The sequence below is a fragment of the Alosa pseudoharengus genome, unplaced genomic scaffold, assembly GCF_046254945.1.
Source record: "Alosa pseudoharengus isolate Yale_2024_CS ecotype anadromous, Long Island Sound unplaced genomic scaffold, YU_APseudo_1.1 YU_APseudo_1.1_scf_13, whole genome shotgun sequence".
NCBI lineage: Eukaryota > Metazoa > Chordata > Actinopteri > Clupeiformes > Clupeidae > Alosa > Alosa pseudoharengus.
The window spans coordinates 18,323,968-18,348,967 of NW_027468598.1; the positions used below are offsets into that span (position 1 = coordinate 18,323,968).

Below are 25,000 nucleotides of genomic sequence, written 5' to 3' on the forward strand. Positions count from 1 at the left end.
TATCGGGAGGGTGGCTGGAACGACAGCTAGAATTAGGCCAAAACGTCACTATATCTGTATGGAAATGAGATTGTAATTAAGCTTTCTGTCATTGTCTCTCGCTGTTTGTGTGGCAACCCCCGTCCCCCACATACACACAATCAAACAATGCACAATGCAAATACTTAGGCAGAGCTTTGTCAGTTACCTCTTTGTTCCCCCAAATTCAGTGCCCCACACAATGATAACATAGAGAGTTAGTTTTATGTGCCACCTATTGGTATATTGCTTAAAGTACCACACCCATGCAACAGCCACCCTCACCAATCACTGACTCCTGCTTATCTGCCACCCCCTCTTGTTATAGCCTCTGTGTTATAAAACGCTTGTTATTTAACCGGCCAGCGTCAGAGCCGGTACAAAAGGAAAGCTTCCACGCAGTACCTCTGTATACCTGACTCAAGCAAACACGTATCCCTCCAAGGTCAGCACCTCTATATATGCGTTCATATAAAAGAGCTTCTTGGCATCCCATCCCAGAATGACCCCAGGCATTCAGGCCAAAGTCATCATAGTTCTCGGCCCTTTTGTTTGCCCAGGTTACGTTCCTTGGTGGAGACCAGAATTGCTAGAGAAATTGCTGATGATAGTCAGAGGGGCATAGCTGGCTTGGAGGGTTATGATGTGAACCAGACCATAAGAGACCACCCAGAACAGCCATTTGCGCTCTCCGTGTCTCATGTGGTGGTGTGTGTGTGTGTGTGTGTGTGTATAATCTATCTTTAATATACAGACTTTGCTGAATAGGCTGATTGCTATTGATTGACTGTAGAGAGGTATTCTGCTCTTACTGGCAGCAAATGGACCTTTGTCTGCACAGAATCTAAGCAGACAGGAATCCGAGTCAGTCTCAGCCTATTCTGTTTGGGAATGTGATTATCATTTGTTATGCTTGGACCACCTGCTACTAATGGTGAAAAGGAAGATGAAGAACCAATGGAAAAGAGCTTCAAAAGCAGGAGAGCAAACCACTGACATCAGTGACCCAGAGGGATTAATATCTGGCCATGCTAACAGTTTGTATGTGACAGAGGAAAGTGCTGTCGTATTTGTGTGAAGTGAGCTGACCCTTGGTGATGTTGAAATGTATCATGGAAGGCGTTTGGAAATTGAAGGGCAAACAGTGTCAAAACCCAAAGCCAAATGACGCAACAAACCCTCTTTCTCCTCAAGAAACCCAAACTGTCGGTCGGCCAGTGTGTCTTGCAGACTTGGCCAGCACATCCTGTAACGCCCCACCCAGCCCACCTTCCTTCTCACCCCCGTTTGTCCTCCAGGCCGTTGCTGTTGCTTTGAAATCGGAATCTGTGCCAGGTGCTCTCTCCTCCCGTGCATTTTTCTCCCTCGCAAACGTGTCCTTTCCCCTAAATTAGGTAGGGCAAGCTCTTCCCTAAACATTAGAAAGATAACAGCTACATTTTTTTTTTTGACATCTGTGAATTGATGTATGCACTGGTAACATTATGCACAGTTAATACTCAGTTGTGTCCTAACGGTGTGTGGCCTCTCACTGTAGAATTGCCTGTTACATAACCAAATTGCATTCTGGAACTTTTGCAGTATTAATTTCCACACAAAAGCACATCATAGGAAGCCACCAGATTCCCAGCAACTCTATTGCTTGTTGTTATGTGCAGTTCAGTGGGATGTATGAGCACACTTATCAAGGCACTCAATTGAATTGATTTCCTTCCCTCATGTAGCCTATACTCTCTGGGTGATCTGTCTGTCCCGAGGCCCCAGAGCAGGGTCCTTCTCTCAGATGCCTCCACAGGGCTGGAGTGCGTATGCTGCTGCCGCAGTGGAGGCATATGGGCCACAGGGGTAGGGTCCTCAGGGGGGTTAAGGGTTGGGGGAGGGGGGGGGCTCAGCTGAGCCTACAGGCGCCCCGGCGTTAAGTTAAGGAGTCAGCGTCAGATGGAGTGCTGTCAGTGGAGGCAGTTGGCCTCCCCCCGCCACCCCCCCCCCCCCAAAAAAAAAAGAAATCTGTGCTCCCCTAGCCCCCTCATCTTACAGCTGGTTGTGTTTTGGGTGGGGGTGGGATGAATAGGGTGGGGTGCTGGGGGTGGAGAGCTGAAAAGTCTGAAGAGGAGGGAGGGAGGGACGTAGAGCTTGGGGGTGGGGTCATAGGAAGCACAGCTGGTCTGACCTTCTCTTAAACCAGCTGCCATAACAAAAGCCCCCTGTCAGTCCGTCAGAAAGGTGGCCTACCCCAGCCCCGACTTTTTTTATTCCTCCCTTTTTCTCTCCCTCTCTCCCTCCCCCGCTTCTCTCCGAGTCTATTGTGTCCGCATGGATCCATCCCAGCTGTTCCAAGGTTTTTGCTTTCCTTTTTCGGGAGTGACCTCTCTTCCACTGAATTAACCTCTCCAGTCCAAGCACATTTCTATGCACACACACACACACACACACATACACACACACACACACACACACACACACACACACACACAAATAGCGTATATCTTAACAAAACCACAGGTGTCTACACATAGAGGTGAGTAACAAGTAATGAAGGTAATGAATGTACATACTCCTAGCAACAACTGTGCTTATGTTTGTCCCTCCGCATACCACACTGTCTCCATCCACCCCCACACAGACATCTGCAGACGCAACCTCCTACTCACCACCACCACTAACACACACTCACACTTGTGCACATTTCCACACGTTCACCACACCCCAGATTGACTCAACAGCTTGATTAGTCAAACGGCAGGCGCAGGCCTCGGCCAACTGCCCTGCAGGCCCATGGCAGTTCCAAAACTGAGTCTGGTCTTAGGGGCACAGTTAGAACTTAGGAGGGGGGAGGGGGGGTTGGTAGCAGGCTTTTCTGAGTGTAGCTGAGCCTGATGCCCTATGCAGCTCACCCCCATCTCTAGTCTACCACTCCCTCGCAACACACACACATGTATATGCAAACACACACACACAGACACACACACCCTATTGTCGGGTCCACGACAAGTTGCACGTGCCTATCGATTCAGAGCAGCAGCAGGGGGTGGACCGGGGCCTTTGTCAGCTGGCCATTGTGCCAGACACACGCTCCTATTTGATAGACACACGTGCTGACAAAGGGCCGAGGGGGGACACCTCTGTTAATGATTTGCCGGGGCTCGGCTGAAAAGATGAGACGCCGGACGCCATCTGGGAGTCCCGCTTTAATCTCTGCTGAATGCCAGAGAAGCAGCCAGCACCCCCCCCCCCACCAACCCCCCTGCTCCTTTTGTGAAGACACACTTGTTTTGGGGGGTACCACGCCCCATGTCATTGTCATGCCTCATCTCCCTCAAAGTTTGCAAATATGCAGAGGGTTACCGAGTTTAAGGGTTCAGTGCTGTCATCTTAAGCCCATCATATAGGCAAGTGTAGAATATAAATATGGGCATATAATAGTGTATCACGAAGCAGTATGTACAAAAATAGCATGTCATGTTCTACACAGACAAAGTAAATCTGGATATATAACAATTCACTTTAGTTCTTGCTGTGTAGTTATATTATGTAGTGTTTAGTGGACGCGTAGTGGCAGCTCTCCGCAACCCAAACTGTGCACAGTCCTGGCGGTGCTTGTTGCTGTCATGTGGGGAGGTTGTGATGTCCTCAGGAAGCCTCCATAGTGGAGTGGAGAGGGCCTGAATGTGCCTTTTGTTGGTGCGGGAGAGCCCTCTCCACTCGCCAGCCTTTGTTTTATAGCAACAAGACAAAACACCAGTCTCTGGGTGCAAGAGTGTTACAACTGCCTGAAACACACACTTTTTTTCTCCCTCTTTGCTTTGTTAAAGTTACAGAGCCGTGAAGAGGATTCTCTATTTCACTTCCTTTCTTTCTCTCTATCACTCTCTGACTTTCTCTCTTTCTTTCTCTCTCTATCACTCTCTCTTTGGTGTTTTTTTTCTTCGGCCACACCAGTCACGGCTTTTAGCTCCGATCAATATTCCACATCTGCCCCACCAAGGTCATTCAATAGCGTATTACTGTAATCTGCACCATCACCGAATGGCAATCAATCTTGTTCATAAATAACTTCATTGTTTGGGCTCATGTTGCAGGGGTTAGTTTAGGGACATGTGGGTGGTCGGCGTAAACATGTCTGAAAACGCGTCTGAAAATGCGTCTGGCCTTTGAAGTGCTGTTTTTTTCCCTTTTGTTGGACTGTTTATGTGAGTGCACTTTGGGTGGCTCGAATGCTTGTGCTGCCGCAACTGCCTGCAAGCTGTCTGCTTGTAACCATCGTCTTGAACTTGATGTTGAAACCTGAAACCCCTATTGTTTACCGGGGATACTAACCCTAAATCACCTCCTTGTTTGCAGAGCACAACAGAATGCTGAATAACCCCCCCCCCCAAAAAAAAATGTGTCCCCTCTGATTTCACCAAAAGCTATATTAGCGGGTTATACCTACAGCTGTTGTCCTCGTAAAAATCAAGTCGTTTATAAAGCTTTATGCTTTGCCATTGTCAGCCCTCAGCTCCCCCATGTCCTGGCTTGTGCCTGCAGTGGCCCGGGGCTTTGGCATGTGGCAGGGTCATCCTCTGGCGAAAGAGCAGCGAGGCATGTGGCGGCCTGACCCCCTCACCCAGGGCGACAGACAGAAGGTTATCTCCTACCACCCAGCCGCGTGTGGCTGAGGTCGGGGTCAGAAGACACTTGGTTGCCCCCCTCCACCCCCTCCCCCCCAATCATCTTTCACTTTGCATTGATGATGGCTGTGTGGCTGTACGTGGGTGTGGTCCCGAGTTTACTCCTGTTGTCTGCACCCTGCTTTTTTGGGGGTGGACTGTGGATAGAGGGTGTTGGCGTGTGTGTGTGTGTGTGTGTGTGTGTGTGTGTGTGTGTGTGTGTGTGTGTGTATGCTCTCCAGCTTCATTCCCTAGTGGCCACCCCCACACCCCGACAGCCCCCTCTTCCAGGCAGCTGTTCCTCAGCATTATTAACATAACAAAGTGTCCCGGGCCGGCCCTACGCCCCTCTCCTCCTCACCCAATCCCCCCCCCCCCTCCTCTGCTCCCCTCCGCCGCTCGCCGGACGCCACGAGCTGTCAGGCAGGGGCCATTTGGCGAGCCCCAGCCTTGCTGTGGACCATCTGTAGAACCGGGCCGCACTTTCTCCCTCTCTCACCGCTCCTGTCCTTTGATGGCTGTTTGCCGCTTGCTTACGTTCCGTCTCTCTGTGTGGCTTGACCGCTTATCTTCGCTCTGCCAATCACTGTCTCTCTGTGGTCCATTTCTGGTCCACTCAATCCACTTCCTCATTACCTCGCTTTTTTGGCGTTTCCCATTCCTCTCTCTGTCTCTTATAAATCAAAATGTCTGTCTTTTTTGTCTCTTCCCGTCATTTCGTTTGTTTTGTTTCATTTTCCTTTTCTTTGTTTCCCTCTGTTTAGATTGTTGCTATCTTTTTCTCTGCTTGTTTATCTTTCCCGGTATCTGGCTGTTGCTTGGTCAGACTTGCACTTGAAACGCGTGAGGGAGAGCCAGGCTGCACAGAGTGTCTAACAACTGCATTACCGGGAAAAGCCTTCTCATCCCGAGATAACTCATTGCTGACTGTCTCCATCTCGAAAGTATGTCAACTACGACTGCTCCCTCTGCTTATGTGGGATACAGACAAAAGCAGGCCTGAATGAATAAAGGAATTCTGGCTATGCACTCTTGCTATGCACCAGTAATGATGGACAGTATTACGACAGGGCCAATTGCTATGTAAGGAGATATAGTGTGATCTCAGCATACCATGCTGTTTTAGGGGGCTGACTAATCTAAACATGTCTGCTTGTGTCATTTCCTGCTCATGAATAGCATATTGCTTGGTAAATACTGGTAAACACTGATGGGCCTTCACTGCAGAATAGGCAGATATACTAGAAACAGACTCCGAAGGTAAGATTTGTGGGCAATGTATTCACTTACTTTGAATTGCAGGGACGATATATCACAGAATAGCCATTCATGCTTGACATATATTGTGCTGTTAACCTCCTGAGGGCCAATGGTCATTTTCCAGGGAGTTGGCCAGCTTTAGTTTGTGCTCTCTGTCAATGTAGGATGATCCAAATCTCCCGGAGGTCTGAAAGAGAGTCCTGTTAGTGTGCAGTGTCAACATGTCAATGACACAAAGTGGAAGGCCAATTCAATGTGGTGTTCTTCCAACAGTCCTCTTCATGGTTCATTAAAAATGAGATACAGAGCATCTCATTCGTATAATTCAATTTTCAAATGTGATTTTTAAATGTTTTTTCTTTTTTATATATTGTGCAGAATAGATGTGGATGGAGAGATGATGGCTTATGTGAAGTGATGTGTCTTTGAAGTGTGATTATTGTCGCCATATCCGTGAAAGCCAATATACTGATACATAACTGAGGCTGTTGTCTTATGTAAAAATGTTCTTTTGCTTGCACACCCTCTGTCATGATGTCTGATGTGGTTGTTGTTGTTGCAGTATCAGTAGAAGTGCTGTGTTGTCTCAGTGCCATCCATTGTTGTTTTTCATTCTGACAAAAGCAGACATCAAAATTCAATTAGTATAGAAAAATCTCTGAAATCCAGCATGCGTGCCATCTCATTTGAATCTAAGCAATCCAGGAGATAGCAAAGCCCATGCTATGATGCCAGAGATAGCTGTGCAAATTCAAGCATTAAGGCTCTGTTAGAGGTACACACATGGAGGTGTGGTGAAATGGGAAAAGATGTTGCCTTCTAGATGGTTCTGAATATGCAAAGTCATGCACTTTCAATAAGACTGGGATTCCCTGAGCTGCAGGATTGAGATCCTTTCTTTGCTGCCTTGGCATTAAGTAGCAGCATTCTTGCAGTGTAAAAATTCCTTCTTTATGGCTCCGTCAGGTCTTGAAAGGAACCGTATGTAAGAAATGTAATTCAATTAATCATAAAATGGCCCTGATTTATCACTAGACATTAGGAAATCACGCTAATTTCAAATACTTATATCACTGACAACAGTAGTCCGGCCAGGATATCGTCATTTTAAAAAGTGAAGTTGCAGCCCTCAACTGATGTTGATGTTTACATATTTGTGTTTTGGCCTGATCCGCCACCCTCCACCTATCTAGTAATCACAAAGCCAGTAGTGTTTCGGCATCTGGGTTGCCAGCTCTGCTCTAGTTACCACATCTGCGGTGTACACCGCTCTACAGTATTTTGAAATAGATTGTAGTACCAGTTTTGGCCAAAATCCTACATACGGTTCCTTTAAGTTTGAGCCTCTGATTTATTTATCAAACGCAGACGTGTGCATGGCAGAGAGTGAGAGAGAGAGAGAGAGGGAGAGAGAGAGAGAGGAGCCAGCGAGCGTTCTGGTTGCCAGTGCACACCACATCTCACAAGCATTCAGCAGGCGAGCCGAGTGCAGCCGGCCAGGCAAGCCGGGATTCATTTTTAGCGCTTTCCTGATTTTTCCTCGCCCTCCTCCTCCTCCTCGCCTATGCCCCCCCCCCCCCCAAGTGCCTTCTCCTGATGAACAGTCATCTCCACTCACCCCTACAAACCTGTGGTAGCTGTGGTTACCATGGGAGCTGGTTGCCAGGCAGCAGGACGAGGTTTGCTATGGTGGTGGTGGTGGTGTGGAGGTAATCTCTGGGTAGTGATGTAGAGGGGGTTTCAGTGTCAACAGCAATACATTGCTGGCGTGACGGAGGCTCTCTGATTACAGTTGGGGGATTCAGTAGTGGCCAGAGCTTGAGGGAGAAAGAGGGGGAACACAGAAACAGAAAGGTAGAGAGATAGAAAGAGAGTGAGATAGAGAGACAAGCCGAGGGAATTCAAGAGCCAGAGAAGGAAAGAAAAGAGATGGAGGGAAATAAGAGAAAGAGACAAAAAGTGGATTTAAAAGTAAATTAGACATGAATAAATGGGTACACAGAAAAAAGCCTTGACCAAGGAAAACAGTGCATGTCGACAGTGAGTGTGAAAGAGAGAGAGAGAGAAAGAGAGAGAGAGCATGGCAGAGAAAGAGATAGGATACAAAAGCAAGCAGGAGTGAGTCAGCCTCGCTTCCATCATCAGTGCACGCTAGCTACTTTTCGGAAACCACTAAGTGTACTCATCCTCTCTCTCCCTCTCTCTCTCTCTCTGTCTCCCTCATCCCTCCCTCCCTCCCTCCTCCAGGGTGCAGTGACTCCAGTGCAGGCCTGTAGCTCCCCTCCATGGCTATGGCAGCTGTGTGCAGGACGAGCTGCAGCCGAGCACTGACCTGCTCACACAATTTACAGTGAAGGCCCCAGAGGGCTTGCTTGGGCCACGCTAGACCAGCTTAAGCCTGTTTGGTAAATATTTATTTACCGCTACAGTGCATCCTAATGCAAAGACGGAGATGTCTTTGTCAGGGTACATTGCACACACACACAAGCCCATAAGCCTCCCCTGCTGAATGCCACAAGCATGTTGGCAATACATGTGTGGTAATACATTGGACCCAAGAGAGCTGAGTCCTATTTTTTTTTTTGCACAAAAGTTTTTTGCAGAAAAGTTTTTTTTTTTTTTTAGTAATTCAGAGGTTTTTTTATTTTTTAATTCAGTAGTCCTGTCTAGGAGAGAGAAAGTTGGAGTGTTAACTTGAAACACAGAGGCTGAGTGCACATGACGTGGTCTGGGCCTGGTATGGTGGATGTGGGCCAGATGTGGGCCAGGGCTGCGCCGGAGCCGGCTGCTGTTTTGGAGCCTGTACAGACAGAGTGAAGTCCCATGTGGCCAGTACCCTTGAGGCTCTGTTCAGCGGTGTCGTCAGCTTGGGGTGCACGTGACTCACTGCAGTTCCACTGCGCCCTGACACACACACACACACACACACACACACACACACACACACACACACACACACACACACACACACACACACACACACACGTCACTCCCTCTCTTTTTTCTCTCCCTTTCTTTCTTTCTTTCTCTCTCTCTCCCCTCCCTCCTCGCTCCCTCTCTCTTTGCCCTGGGGAGAGGAAAACTATTGATCGGTTCGGGCCATTTTCAGTCAAGGCCCGCAGCTGATGTGGCACAAGTGCAGCTGGGTAATCACGGCCATTAAAAGTGTTTGTCTCGCCCACTTAGACGCAAGGTCTCTTCTTCTCCGTTCGTCCCTCAGCTTTGGCCTGCTCCCGTCTCAGAATAGAAGCTTTTAGCGGCGAATCAGACTAAGCTTTTTCTGGCTGTTTCTAACCAGGAAAAGCCTAGGTGACATTGAGACCACACAAGCGAAGGTCCCTTCAAGGGATTATTGTGAGAGAGCATTAGCTGTTGATTTGCCAGCAGTTGCAACATCTATCCAAATATGTTGCTCTGTCTCTCTGTGTTTGTCCATGCCTGTCTATTTGTATCTGTCGATGCATTGATCCATTCGGTCTGTCTGTCCGTCAGCCCGCCCTTCGGTCCATTTCTGTCCTCTCTACCTATGAGATTTGTTGTTATTTTGAGTGTTTGGCATGTGTTCTCCTCGGGGTCCTTGACTGACCTCTCCTCTGCATTATCGCTCCTCATGCTGTTGGAGTTCGTGCTTTTCAAAGTACTGGCAGCTTGTTGTCTGTTTCTGCAATACTAAAGCTTTGATCGGGCTCCAGCGCTCTGCCATTAAGAACATGTGTTTAGTAGACGGCATGTCTGCAGTCGCAGAACATTCCCGTGTTTGTGTGTGTGTGTGTGCGTGTGTGTATGTGTGTGTGTGTGTGTGTGTGTGTGTGTGTGTGTGTGTGTGTCCACTCTCATGGAGCACATGCATCTGGGGTTCATCGTAATGCCCGTGGTATGCGAACAGCCACAGGAAATGACATCACGTCACCACAGCACTTGTGGTTTACTCGCTCTCTCTCCAGCTTCTTTTCCTCAGGGCTGTTGTGGAGCGTCCGGGCGTGTTTGTTTTGAGGTTGTGCAAAAGCCTACGTTGCGGTGGAAACCGCGGTTGAAGCCTGAGATCCACAGGCCGGTTCACAAGCGTTCCCCTAAAGTGCACAGCTGTGGGGGCTGATGATTTCAAAGAACATGCATCCAGCTCCTGAGATGTTTGCCTGAGTGAGATTTTGACTGATCACCTCCAGATTACAACTGTCAGTCAGTCAGATGGTTCAAATAAATGGCCAGAAGTGATGATGAATTTGGCTGCGGTTAAATTGAGATTTGTTTAATCTGATGGGGAAAATGTTTCTGTTTGAATTAGCGATTTCAGGATTAAATACCTGCTTTGTACTTACCCCAGACAATTAGTCAAGCGCTTGCTATTATCCCGGTGTGTTTATTTTTAGTCTGAGTGGAAGAACGAGCGTGTCTGTGTGTGTGTGTTTCTTTGATTTGTATTGGTGTGTGCTCTAGTTTGTTCATGCGTGGCAATAACATGCTCGCCCAGGTCCAATTTGTGGGTGTGCTGCCACGGGGTCAGATACACAGATGCACTGTCCAGTCCACGGCCCTGCGAATGCATTGAACCAGGGCCACTGGTGGTGGGCTCACATTCGGGTCAGCAAAAAAATGGGACAGGCTCAACAGCCTGATCAATTCAGGGGGAAAGGGAGCTTGTTGGTAAAGCCACAAGTATGCATCTATATTTGTGTGTGTGTGTGTGCGTGTGAAAGGATCTTTTGGCACGCTTACAACTGGGAAGTCCCTTCTCCTACCCAACCCATTGGAATAAGGATGCCGTGACCGTTTTTGTGAAATGAAGGCTTTGTTTTTCTATGTTGTTGTTTAATATGGGAGCAGCCCTGAAGCTCAGGCTGTTTAGTTTCCTGCTCTTGGTTATCTGACTCCTTTGGTCAGTGCAATGCCCTCTCCTCTCTCAACCCCAAGCTGATGGAACCAAATCAAAAACAAAGTCATTATTTCCACTGAAATGTTCAGCAACAGGGCCGACCGGGCCCCAAAAACAGTGGCGCATTGAAAGTTTTGCAGGCCGCGGTGCCGCTGTTGTTACGTAAGCGAGTCTTGAGCAGTGAGCGAGTGAGGCAGTCTTGCCCAGTGAGGTCACCCTGTTCCATAACTATAGTATTAATACGCTTATGGGGCTCTGCCCCACGCCAGCTAATCTGCCCCTCTTACGCAATCTCACCAGACCCCATGGTGGCAGTTGAGCTGACTCTGGAACTCATCTGGGCCGGACGTGACCCTGGTGCGGCCTCGGTCTGGCTTGGACCTAAGACCAGGACTGTTTCACAGACAGACTTCATGTTCTCTGTGTTGGTTTGTGACTTTCCACTTGTGGCCTGCGGATCTCCATCAAATCCTAAGTGACTCACTTTTAGTGATTTCGTGCCTATCACATTGCTTTATTGTCTGTGTGTGTGTGTCTGTTTATAGCTCTTATATGAATATTGAATGAAGGAGAGAAGGGGAATTTATAGATCATACTCTTCAATTTAGCATTTATCATTTCGTTTATAAGATACTCATATTTTCAAAGCCAGAGAAATAGATAGAGAGATCAGTATAAGCTTAAGAAATCCTTTCCGGCCTATATTGATGACTGTCCTAGTCCTCTGTATGATTGATTGTGTTTGGTGTGTGTATGTGTGTGTTTTGCCTTGAAAGGCTTTGTAGATTATGGCACAGGGAAGGTGAGTTCAGCAGGCAGCCACACACACACACACACACACACACACACAACTGGCAGCACAGATGGAACGGCCAAAAGTGTGTCACTGCTGTCCCCTAGCCTAATCACCTCTGTGCCCCTCCTCCTTCCTCTCTCTCTCTCTCTCTCTCTCTCTCTCTCTCTCTCTCTCTCTCTCTCTCTCTCTCTCTCTCTCTCTCTCTCTCTCTGTCTCTCCCTCCCTCTCTTTCTGACACATCCTCCTGTTGTCAACCCATTCTACTCATGCATGCTGCAAAGTGGTGGAAAGAAAAGGCCTGAAGTTATCCTTCTGAAGACTTTGTTGTTGTTGTTGTTGCTGCTGCTGCTGCTGCTGAATGCCTGCACGCGCGCGCATGTATCTGTGTGTGTCTGTGTGGGAACACACGCGGCGTTGGGACCTAGAGCGAGCCCGCACGCAAACGTGTCCGTCGGCCTCGCCAAGTTAATCCCTTAAGAAGAGGTGTGGTTGGCTCTTCCCTCTCGTCTGGATCGCAGAAGTACATTTTCATTTTTTTTTTTTTTTCATTTTTTGTCATTCCGTTTTTGTGCGGCCGTGCCTTCTCTCTCTCTCTCTCTCTCTCTCTCTCTCAATCTCTCTCCTCCTCTCCAGCTTTTTTTTCCTGGGGTGTGTGCTCTTTTTTGTGCGTCCCCTCGCACTGTCTTCTTCTCTCAGTCATCTGTGGCGCTTCTCGGAGGAAACACGGGATCTCTCCACTCTCTTCTTTAAACACCCCGCACTCTTCTGACCACTCTTCTCCGCCGCTCTTGTTTATTTCGCATGAGAGGGATGAGTTCGAACAGTGAAATGGAGGAGGCAGTGGAAGGGAGGTGAGTCACCAGCTGTCTGTGTATATATATAGATATATTTTCACACAAATGCACTGAGCTTAATGCATTCTACCATCTGCTTAACAAAACTGCTGATATTTAACTGCCTGTCTTCCCCAGAACACTTTTGAAGGCTAGTTTTCAGAGTCCTGGCTATCCAGGCTTATTTGATAGCCATATTCCCAGCTAATAGCCTTACAGGTAGCAGCTGCAGGGGCCATGAAGCCCATATGGTCCAGATTAATGGCTAAATTGATACGCTGAGGCAGCCAACCACATTTGTTTATACAGTGAGGTTCTGTCATTAAGCGTTTAAGCTGCGTTAAAGAGTTCTCTCCATGTTTGGCAGAGCCACTACCAGCCACTTCATACTAGCATACATGCCTTGCTCATGGTGTTCTACAAGTGTACTGAAATAAGTGTTGGGAAACTAGATAGGACCTTGCTGCTATGATGCAGGGTATGAGATGAAAAACCTTGTAGGGACAAGGTTTGGAGGAAGTAGGTTTAAGTGGAGAGGACCAGTTTATTTGTTAGTTTTTTTAGAGGATCAGTTTTTTTATGTTTGTCAAGAGAATCTGTTCTAAAGTATCTGAATAATCTAGTTCAGACCCTCAAAAGGCAAAAGAAGGAGAGAGTGGCTTGCTCTGTTTATTTGCAAAAGAGAAAGTAGAATGCATCCAATACACTTCAGCATGTTTGTGTTAATCACCCCCTTGCTGATTTCTGCTCCGGGTAGACATCTTTATATAGTGTGGAGGCAGCATTATTACCCTACTTGTCCTTTCTTCTTACCTCTATATGTCACGGTGAAAGATTTGCATACCCTGAAGTGCACAGTAGAACCTATTCAGTATTGCAGTGTCTGAACATCATGTCGTGGTTGTTTGTGTCTGTGCTGTGTATGTGGGCTGAGGATGGAGGAAGGCCATATTAGGTCTTCCTTGTGTTTAAACTTTAGACTGTATGTGTGTGGGATGAAATGCTACTGGAATCAGTCAGCACTTAAGTTTTAGAGGTTCTGTCATTAAGAGGGTTCATCTTGAAGCATTTTGTAACAAGAGGGACCATTCAGGAATGAACTCTCGAAAGCAAGAGTCCATTTAAGCTGAAAGAGGAGAGTGGACATTTAGGCCACCGTTCAATCATTTGGGCTGGAAGTCCCAGTTTCAACCACCAGTCAGCGTCCACTGGTCCTCTCAGGGATGGGGGACACAAGTGTTTTTCTTAAAATGTCTTGAAGGTACTCAGACAGGCCAACACCCAGTAATGACGGAACTCAAAGGTGTATCGTTGACACAGAAAACAGCTGAGTTTAGTGGTATTATCCTGGTTACTATTGGCTGTGAACATCTGCAATATCTGCAAGAAAAGCAAAGCAAATGCCTTCTAATGGTAGCTTTCTGGCATTCTATTAATATCTCTATACTGCTCTTTCAACGTTAATTTTCAGCACAATTACGAGTATTATGTCATTGCCCATCTACTGTGACCATTTGTGCCTTGTGGTCTTGTACTGATTTTTCTGTGACGCGTGTTCTGGCCACAGTGATGTGGAAAAGACCCTAACAGGCTGTGGATCCTAACAGTCTCAGACTGCTCGCAGCATGGTCCCCTTGATCATCCTTTGCTGTACACGGTAGGGTTCCCAATATCCAAATGTTTATCTCAGTAAATGTTATGTTCAATCAGTGACACATTTAGAGAAACATTTAGACGAGACAGATTCCAGCCAGACTCAACAGAATTAAAGGTTGAATTGCCCCATAGTTAAGATTAATGAGCACTTCATTTGAGTGCGGAGTGTTTGTCTAGTTAAGGACCCAAGAATTAGAGCATTGTGATATATTATTGACTCCCTTGCCCGTTAAACTGTGTCACTGTCAGCAGTGGAGACCCATCCGATCACCATCAGAAAGAAGCTTTGCTCAGAAGGCATGCTCAGAGCTCAGCAAGTCTCTTTCTCTCAATTAGGTCAAGCTTTCAGTCCCACAAAGAACTTTCTGGCTTTCTCAGGCATTCTGTCTCAGAGATCAACCAGCAGAATGTCTTTTTTTTTAGTGCTAATTTCTTGCCCAAAAGCCAAGGTCATGTACCGTTGTCTTTGTTTAGTCTGGTGGGGTATTATAAAATGGCCACACAAAACGAGTATGTTCTTGGCTATCTCCTTGACACTTGCCATGTGTTCAGTTGCTGCCACAATGCCCAGTGCCCTGCCACCCTCAATTGACCTACATGCAGCCCTGATTAAATTTGCCCCAACCATCATGGTCTTCCAGGAACCTCCCTCGCCTGTAATTGAATCAGAGGGTCACAGGAAGGTATTCACAAGACGTTCTCCACAGTCTCAAACATTTGCCAGACCGGAGTGGACATGAGCTCATGGTCGGTGCTAGTGTCAATCATACACCCGATCTTTGCTTTTTACTCTCTTGGGTTTTATTATCTTATTAACTATTGCAATAGATCATGTGCTCATTAGAGATAATCTCTTACACTGCCGTTTGCACTTTGCACTCATCAGACCTTTGCACTTTCCACCATTAATGCTAGTGATGACAAGATTGACAGGTCATCCGAGGTGTTGATATGTGACTGTGTGGTGGAGGAACATCTCTCCCCCCATCACGGGTCAGTCCTCAGAGGCCGTCCACTGGCCACCGCTGGCATTAGCTGCTGCTTTGAGTAGATTGGGTTTGTGTGCAGCTGATTTACTCTGACCTGCTGTAGGAGTAATTTCACATTTTTGTGAGCTGGAGCAGTTGTAGAGGTCGTAGAGGACGTGTACCATGATGGCAGCCAGCTCGAATGGTTTTAATCCATCCCCTTTTCCCAGTGCAGCACCAACCATTGTAGCAGGTTTTGTGCTACAGAGGGGTGATAAGACACGAGTCCCCTGGGCTTGGTGTGGAAGTTTTGGGTGGAGGGGAGAGAAGGGAGTGCTGAAGCTAGAGAAGGAAAGAAGGGGGGGGGGGGGTGGTAGGAGAGCCACAGGAGTCTCAGCTGGGGAGACAGTGTGTCAGTCTGGGAGCAGGGGAGCTTTGTGCGCGTTTGGCTGCCTCTGATTCAGCTGTCTCATCTCATCAGAGTCCAGAACTGTCCTCTATCGAAATCACACAGGCACACACACACACACACACACACACACACACACACACACACACACACACGCAGAGTTACAGACAGTCATAAGAGAGCACAGACGTTCTCTTTTTAAAGCACACACACCCACACTCTTAACGCTTATCAGAACTCACAAATCTAAGCCCAGACGCACCTCAAAAGCTTCCAAAAAACAAGATTAACTCCAGTGTAATGAAAAACTCAGCTTAACGGTGCAAAGGCGCTGAACAAAATCATATTCCTCGGCTGGAAAAAAAAAAACAGCCATTCTTCCCTGTCTGCCACACATGGCAAACAGATCTGGCAGGTCAAAACTCAGGTCATGTTTTGTGGCACCTCCGACCTCCGGCCCCTTGGGTCAACACTTGCCAACGGGAACGTGCGACCCAAGACACTCCCAGATGTAACCCCACACTACCCCGCCTTGGAGGGTGGGGTGTGAAGGGGTGGGGTGCCGTGCTGTGTTTGATGTATGAGAGTGTCACACGTGAGGGCAGAGGCTTGGGGATAGGGTCGTCGTGTCGTGTACGCTCCCAGGTCAGAGCGGAGATTCTGTTTACTACAGCTCGCCGCTGCCCTGCCCTGAGAAGAGAAGTGGGTCACTGCGTCTGTGCGTCTGGCTCAAAGAGTGTGTCATACATTTCTCCTCGTGTGTGTGTGTGTGCGTTTATGTGTGTGCATGTGTATACTACGTGTATGCTATTTCGCTACGCGTGGAGTCTAAACTGCCTTGTATTAATGTACGTTATCAGCAGTAGCTCTTTGTACTAGGATTACCTCAGAGCACCTGTGCCAGCTTGCCCCCCCCCCCCACACTCACACACACACACACACACACACTCCCACCTGTCTGCCCTGAATCATAGATCAAGCATGCAAAGCTACAGCCAAGCCAGAAATCCCATCACCTCAAACAATGAGAGCGATGTCCGACTTGCTCTCTGCGACACACCAGCACCTTTGTTCCCCTGCCAGCGCGATTCCGATTTCGCTCGTAACAGCCCCCGCCGGACAGCTTCCAGCCCCCCCGCCGTCATTTCCAATTTTAGCCCCGATGTTAGCGCTCATGGCGTGTCAGCTCAGAGAGAGAAGCCACATCAGCGAAGTCCAGTAAAACACCTCAGGCTTTTACCGACACTTGTGTCCCAAAACGCTGATCCCGATCAGTCTGAGAGAGAGAGTGAGAGAGTGTGAGTTACGGGTCAGAGCAGATGCAGTCTAATTGTTCTCATGTTTCGGTTTAGGATTTTGCAATCTGTGGTTTGTGGATTTAGCTGCTTTGTGCGTCTGCAGTGTGTGTGTGTGTGTGTGTGTGTGTGTGTGTCTAAGTTTTCTTTGTGGACACCCTGCATGTCTGTGGGAGTGTGGGTTCAGCACAGCTTTAGTGTGTCATCCTGCCCTGACTGCTCCACATAGTGGTTTTGGGTTGTTCTCATGTTGATGACCTCACCATCTCCTCTCTAGACCTCCTCTCCTCTCTCTTCTTCCTTCCAAGGAATGGTGTTTGATCGCTTGGCCACAGTCATAAAATGTTCAGTGCACAGGCTTAGAGAAATAGGTGTACACTTATCCTCTCTCACACAACACGCATATACTTAACTCCCACACTCTCCTAACAGTACTTGGCCTGCGATTGTGTTATAAATAAATAGATACACAATATAGAGACGAGGATGGAGGGAGAGAGAGAGATGGAGGGAGAGAGAGAGAGGGAGGGAGGGGTGGATGGAGGGAGAAGAAACCTGCAGCTGTAATCTCACCCTTTGTCCTGTGGCAGATCCATCTATCGGCTCACGGTGGGGAGGGGAAGCGATGGACAGATGGAGGCGGAGGAGAGGAGAGATTGAAAGAGAGATAGAGTGGGCGAGGGAATGGACCGCTGGTTTACAGGAAAGCCGCCACAACCAGGCCTGTTGCAGCCTCCTTGCTTTCAGATTTTTTTTTCTCTCTCCTTCTGCAACCCGGCACTTGCCCCACTTTTTGGACGCTGGGGGAATTGCATGTCGTCCATTTTCCTTGCAGTGTTTAGCAGAGAGGAGGCTTTTCTCTTGGTATCTTTGTTGTTTACTCAACACAGAGATGCCTGCCAAGCTCCACGTTTATAAGACGGTAGAGAGGATGGCTAAAACAGGACCCATCTGTGTTCAGTCAAGTGTAGCATAGGGAATTCAACAAACCTCACCTACTGGTAGGTCTTAAAAACTATGTCAAAGGGCTACGAGACCACGACCAGTAGGCTTAATATGACATTTTTCTCCAACATAATTATAATTTTCTGAAGAACGTGTATGCTCACTAGAAATGAAACATGGCCTGCCAATGAATGGGCACACACAACAGCAGTTTCGCCTCGCCAAGGATAAAGATCTGATTAATCAAACAAAGCCAGTTAACAGCCAATCAGACATATATCCACTGACCTTAGACAGAACCAGAAGAGACATTAGACTAATTTATAGATCCTTGGATTAGCACTGAGGGAACTGGGAGAGTGGCTAGTATACAGTAATGATATTGCACTAAGTCAACGCCCAAGGGCTTATGGTTCTATTAAGACTTGAGTTCAGAGGTGAACAAATGACTGAACATCACCACCCCACCCCACCCCACCCCCCACACCCACACACATACACATACACACACACACACACACACACACACACACAAGCTAACGCATGACTGGCGAGTAGCCATCAACAAAGCTAACACTGTGTCTGAGATTCCCGCTCTTTGTGTCCCCATGGAGATACAGCACACAGAATGCAACAAGCATGTTTATCACCACATGGGCAGCTTTGGACTTATCTCCTGAAGTAATTTCCTGTTATATTTCTCAGAATGAATAGTTTATATAGAGGAATTATTTGGGCTTATACAAATTGAACTGCTAGCTTTTAAAAAAAGGAGCTCCAATTGCTAAACAAAGGGAAAAAAGAGAGTCAAGGCAAGCAAACAACCCAGCGCTTTTTTTTTTTAAAGAATGCAACAGAAATACACTCGTCCTTATTTAGCCTTGCAGCATCATCTCTCTCTCTCCTTCAGGACGACGTATTCCAGATGTGCTGTTCCTCTGTGTGTGTGTGTGTGTGTTTGTGTGTCTGAGGGCAAGAACAGTTTATGGAGAAGAAAAACAATGATTATGTACATCTGTTCAGCCGAGGCAGTTCCATCGCGCAGACTAAATGTTTGTGTGGGTGTTTTTCAGCACATAGGCGCGTTGCACTCGTCTGTTCTCACAACTTTTGCATGTGAAAGGAGTTAAGGGTTCTGGGCTGCGTACTCCTCCCTGTCATTCTGGTACGTTTCTTTTTTTCCTCTCTTTTTCCTTGTCCTGCAGTCTCTCTCTCTCCCTCTTTCCATCTTTCCTCGTCTTTTCTCTGTCTTTTCTACAGCTGGTTTTCATTGGGGGATGAAATCATCGCTCTGGAAGGCATCGCACAGACCTTATGGCTCTTTTAGTCTTTTTGTGTGTGTGTGTGTCTCCCTTGCTCTCTCTCTCTCTGAATGTGTGTGTGTGTGTGTGTGTGTGTGTGTGTGTGTGTGTGTGTGCGTGTGTGCACGTGTGTGTGTGTGTTTAATGGGCCCAGGAGAGGTGTGGGCCGGGCTGAGGTGGGATGACTTGCAGCTGGGCCTGAGAGGGCTGAGGGAGGACAGCACTCTGTGGGCCTCTGCTCCTGCGGTCCCCTGTTGGACGGCTGTTGAATGCCGTAGGTCCTCGTCTCTCCTTCCTGGCAGGATGGATGTTGGCAGTCAAGGTCGTTGGGACCTTGTGGCTGTGTGGCTGCAGTAGTCAGCTCCAGTACGCGTTCAGGCCACATGAGGGGGGATTAGCAACGCAGCGGAGCGCATCGGACCTGGACAGGGTTTTCTTCCGAGCCGGTTGCTCTGGGATGTGGTAAGCGAGGGACACATTAATAGCCGGGTTGAAAGAGACCGATGTTGAAAGAGTGTTGGATGGCGAGTCTGCTGGTCTTCGCGTGGTTGTTAGGATGTGGTCAAATCCTGTTTGAGAGTGAGCACAGCAACATCTGGATGGTGGCCCCTTGCCCTTGTTTGGTTGTTAATGCTTTAAGTTTAAGTGTAGCGTCCCTGATGTGGATTGAAGTGTTGAGGTGAGTGTGGATTACTGGGTATTGTTGTCAGTGAGAAGAAGCAGAGTTACTAATAGTAACAGTAGAGTAGAGTTGGTAGTGTAAGCCTGTGTGAGACTGATGTTGAAGTACAGTAGTAGTAAGGCTATGAGTCTGTGTGGGGAGTAGTGTGGGTGGCCTGATGCATGGTTGGATGATGGATGGGTGTTGGGAGGGCTGTGGAGAGGCAGGAGAGTGCTGGTTAGAGCTGCTGGAGTGCTGCTGTTAGTGCTGCTGCTGCTGCTGCTGGAGACCCTGGTGGAGGGAAGCTCCCGTCAGCAGTAGGCCATCTGTGTTGATGAGCCGGCAGAAATAATGAGGCTGATCAATACAGTCCCTCTTCTTTCTCTCTCTCTCTCTCTCTCTCTCTCTCTCTCTCTCTCTCTCTCTCTCTCTGTCTGTCTCTGGCCCTCCATCACCCACACTCCCTGTTATTCACTCACTCTCTTTTTATCACTTCTTTCTCTCTATTGGCATCTGTATCTCTCCTTGCTGACACTCTACTTTCTCTCTGCCTCTACATCTCTCTTTATCTTTCTCTCTACCTCTCCTTCTCTGTCTCCCTCTATCTCTCTTTCTTTCTCTCTCTCTCCATCCCTCTCTCTATCATCTCTTGAAAACACAGCACACACATTCTTCTCTCATATTTTCCTGTTTTCTCTCTGACTGCCTCTTTCTCAGTTTCCATCTTTCTTCCCCCTCTCTTTCCTTCTTTTTCCTCTATCCCTCCTCCTCTCCTCTCCTCTCCCCTCTGCTCTGTCTTTGGCATGCCCATAGTGTATTCATTAGCTCAGTCCTCAGAAAGTGGAGCAGTGCTGGTAAAGACTCCTCCCTCTGTTCTACTCTCTAATGCAACCAGCACACATACACACACACACACACACACACACACACACACACACACACACACACACACACACACACTGTGTCCTTGCATACTGTATGTGCATGTGCCCTTCCACCCGGCCGGCGACAAGATGCCCGGTGCCCGTCTGAATGCTTTGTAACCCTGGGGAGCTCTTTGGCTCCTGGTGAGTCCACACCTGCTATGCGTGTGCACGCACACACACACACACACACACACACACACACACACACACCTGCTTAAGCCTTCCCAGGGGTGAGGCCAGGTGCCAGTCTGCGGGACGCTGTGCCCAGAAACGCCGGCATGGCCTCACGGCTCCCGGTCACACTTGGCACGGGCACCATGCCAGGGCCCAGCAAATGCCACTCACACACACACACCAGAGTGCTTTAAAAGGAGCACACATAAACAAACACACATGCGTATGTGTGTGTGACAGTGTGTGTGTATATGTGTGTGAGTCACCGCGCATACTTACGCCTCCGCCGTACCATGTTTCACAGCTGTTGCCTGTAAGGTCACCGAGCTACGGGAACTGTATGAGTGTGTGTGTCGGTAGTGCTGATCTGTGCAGGCGTATGCCTGTGAGTGTGTGTGTGTGTGTGTGTGTGTGTGCGTGTGTGTGAGTGAGTGTATGTGTGTCAGTGGGTATATAAGCGCTGCCCCAGTGATGTGGTGTGCAGTGCAATCAGTTCAGCTTCTGGCCTGACATCTGACATCAAACTGTGCGAGTCTCCACGTGCCTGTGTGTGTGTGTATATATGTTGTCATTGGCCTAGCTGGGGCAGTAAATCAAACACGCTCGTAAGCAAACAGAGGAACTGGTGAGAGGAGAGCAAGGCCGACAGGAGAGATGCCTATACGGATGACGAAGCGGTAACTTTTTCAACTCTTTCTGTTTGACTTCTTTTGTGTTGAACGTCTGCACTTCAACTCAGCTGAGAGTTACTAAATCCTTGGTCGGTGACACACTTGTCTTAAAGTCTGCCATGAAGTTGGTCGGTGGTGGTGGCTGCTTGCTGGGGTTGTTTACAGAGTGCTGTTCATTAGGTGGTTGTTGGCGGCGATGTTGTGCGGGGAGGAAATTGGCCTCTTTCTGGAAGCAGAAATTAGCATTCTTAAGCAGAAGCTGTTTTGATGGTGTCATGTTTCATTATGCAAGGGAATGGAATTAGCAATGCAAATCAAGCAGGAAATATGAATGGCCTAATTAAGCCACATAAACAGGGGGATGATACACAGCTGCAGAAAGGGGGAGTGTGTGTGTGTGTGTGTGTGTGTGAGAGAGAGAGAGAGAGGGAGAGAGAGAAAGAGAGGGAGAGTTTTAGCATTTTTGTGGGGTTTAACATTTTACTTTAGTGCATTTCTCTGTTGTGTATCACTGTAAATATCTGTTTCTGTTTGCCCTTGTTTGAAAATGCAAATCACCAAAGGCTTAGCGGTTCCTCGGGAGTTAAGCCACAAGTGATAATGAGAAATTAATTGCCATACGTCTAAGGACGAGATGGGATCAACAACACATTATACAGTCAGCAAGTCATGCCGTTCTCTGTGTAGCCATGTCATCGTGTCAGTGACTGACCTTTTTAGTGATCCATATACTGTACACTGCTGACCTCCTTTTCTCTATATATTTCCCTTCCTCTTTCTCTCTCTCTCTCTCTCTCTCTCTCCATCCTCCTCTCTCTTGGGCTTTTGCAGCAGCCGGGAGCCAGAGAGTCTGGAGATGAATAAGTTGCGTCAGAGCCTTCGCCGGAAGAAGCCCACATACGTGCCCGAGGCCAGCCGACCCCACCAGTGGCAGGCCGACGAGGAGGCGGTGCGCAAGGGCAAATGCAGCTTCCCCGTGCGGGTAAGACTCCCTGACCTCCACCCATCTGTCCGCACCATTAAGTAGATCTAGTGTCTCTATCAGTACCAGTTTTCTACCAGCAGTATGAAGACGCTTGACAGGTGCTGCAGCAGCAAATATAGGGTTTACTGAATAATAAGGGTCTATACTGTATTTCAGCTAGCTTGTGGTTCTGTGGAAGTGAACCTCTGACCTTGGCAATGCAAGACACCCTGCCTGACTAGCCGCGCCATTTGAGCTAGCTGATAGCGTTTCTGTTCATATCCGATGTCAACATCATTGTTGTTCAAAACAGATCCGAAATGCTGATCCCTCACGTGACCCCTAGACTTGCCGAATGAACATTGCCAGATACTGTATCAGAACTGTATCAGATACTGTTGCAGTTGTCAATCAAAAAATGCCACTGGGTTACCACAGCAAAAGGAGGTAGCATATTCAGCAGCATAGTGAATAGGTAACTGAATGCACAATGAATGTACAGATTGATTTGTATGGATGTGGTCGTCCCAGACAAAGGCCACTAGACAGTGACGTAGGGCCAGCGTCGTCTGGTCTGTGGTCTGTGGTGGCCGGAGGATGATTAGCTTAGCGCAGGGGCCATGGGAGCTGTCCAGTGGGAGGAAATGAGAAAAGCTCACAGAGAAATTGAGTTTCAGGGGTGAATGGGATCCAGTCACGCTCCGTCCACAATTATCACTCTATTTTTGGCAGTCATTGTGTTCTTGTGTGTGTGTGTGTGTGTGTGTGTGTGTGTGTGTGTGCGTGTGAGTGTGTGTGTGTTTTAAGGAACGCTTTATGCTTCAAAGGTGTACTTGGAGTACCTGTCTGGGATGCTATAAATGAAGATGTCCATTTGGAGACTCTTTGTTCTTTTCTTTTTGTTTTTTTTTTGTCTCCTTTTTTCCACATTTCATTGATTTTCCTCTCACTGCTCCTGTCAGTGCTTGCTGCGCAAGTGCCTCGCACAGCAGTGAGAGGTAAAAAGATGTCTCGTCCCCTTTTCACAGTGTGATCTGTGTCTTTGGTTTCCTTTTGGTGGTCAAAAAGAAAAAGAGAAGGAAAGAAAAGAGAAGAAAAGTGGCGGCCATGATGGAGGATTGCACTTCACATGCTTGGAATATCAGGGCCTCAGTGCTTCTTCTTTCCCCGGGGGGCGGGGGGTGCATACGAGACTAGGCTCCCTGCTCGTGAACTTCCCATGAAAATACTAAGGCCAATGCAATGGAAAAGCAGGGAAAAAAGAAAAGCCAGACAAAACAAAAACAACAAACAAAAAAAACATCAATCAGAAAACACAGTTGAAGAGTTAAAGAGTCAATACAGAGGGATCAGATTTCAAAACTGCAGACACTACGTGAGGGAGGATCAGTCTGTCTGAAACCAGACAAAAAGAAAGAGTCAGGATGAAGAGTCAGCCTGTATCACAGCAATATCCTCAGGAGATGAGCAGAAAAGAAAGGCAGGGAAGGATAGTGTGTGGAGAGAGAAAAAAAATAACAGAGAGGAAAAAGAAATTAATAAGCTGAGTAAAGTAAAGATGGAGGAATGAGGGGAAGGGGGGTGACAAACAGAGTGAGAGAGAGAGGAGGAGGAGAGAGAGAAAGAGAACAAGAAAGAGAGAGAGTAAGAAGGGGAGGAGAAATTCCTAATTGAGATGATGGGAACTGCAGAGAGGCCCTGGAGTGGCAGACTGTCTGCTGAAAGGCTTTGAAAGTCGATAAATTCAGCATCAGTGGCTGGAGGCCTGCCAAGACCCACACAAAATATGGCTCTGCTCAGACGCCAGCCCTGTCCCCACTCCCGCTGTTGCCTGCTTGCCTGTCTGCCTGGCTCTGCCTGATGCTAGCTAGGCTAACAGCCGCTCTGCACAATCGATCGCTCCCAATGAAAACGGGATTACGTTTTAAAGCGAATTGAGCTGTTTCAAATGGCCCTCGGAGTGCTTCTGGCTGGCGCAAGGCAGAGGGGGCTGTTTAAGAGGCTGTTTATTTGTTACAGGGACGAGGAATGTGGAGCCCCCTTCCATGCTTTTCCTGCCTTTCCAGCTTACGACAAACAAAACAGTCTTACTTACTTGGTCGTGACGCACTGTGTCTAATACCTAAGGGCAGCATTGTTTTAGCTATAGTAATTCTCCACAATCGATAGCTTTAAAAGCTACTTTATTCCCCTGAAAATGGATCAACTTGATGTTCATTAAACCAAGTTTAAATAGCAAGAAGTGGTCTATAATGAAGTGAGGACTGCTGGGAAGGTGGAAGCCTTGGTTCTGGGAAAGGGTTTGGAAGAGCTACAAAAACAAAAGCCAAGAGAGAGATAACTTCCTCTCCTCTTCTCCCTCATTCACTTTCTCTCTTTTTCTCCTTCCACCCCCTCCCTCTCTCTATCCCCCTCTTTTTGTGTCTCTTTTTCTTTTCTTTAGTATCTGGGCTTGGTGGAGGTGGATGAGTCCAGGGGAATGCATGTGTGTGAAGAGGCGGTGAAGAAACTCAAAGTTGTAAGTATCTCAATGTTTATGTGTGTGTGTGTGTGTGTGTGTGTGTGTGTGTGTGTGTGTGTGTGTGTGTGTGTGTGTGTGTG

At 47.8% G+C, this 25,000-nt stretch overlaps 1 protein-coding gene across 3 annotated transcripts in view; it reads left to right on the plus strand.

The window, feature by feature from the left end:
• numbl (NUMB like endocytic adaptor protein) overlaps window positions 1–25,000 on the plus strand; it is a 49,170-nt gene that overhangs the window by 11,284 nt on the left and 12,886 nt on the right. Inside the window, exons 1-3 of one of the 3 annotated variants that reach the window (XM_076282365.1) lie at window positions 19,165–19,465; window positions 22,267–22,417; window positions 24,843–24,917. In XM_076282365.1, coding sequence (XP_076138480.1) covers window positions 19,311–19,465; window positions 22,267–22,417; window positions 24,843–24,917 — 381 coding nt within the window. In that variant the 5' untranslated portion in view covers window positions 19,165–19,310. Of the gene's footprint in view, window positions 1–19,164; window positions 19,466–21,299; window positions 21,442–22,266; window positions 22,418–24,842; window positions 24,918–25,000 lie in introns of those variants that run through there. The other 2 variants (XM_076282366.1, XM_076282367.1) reach the window with 2 other exon arrangements.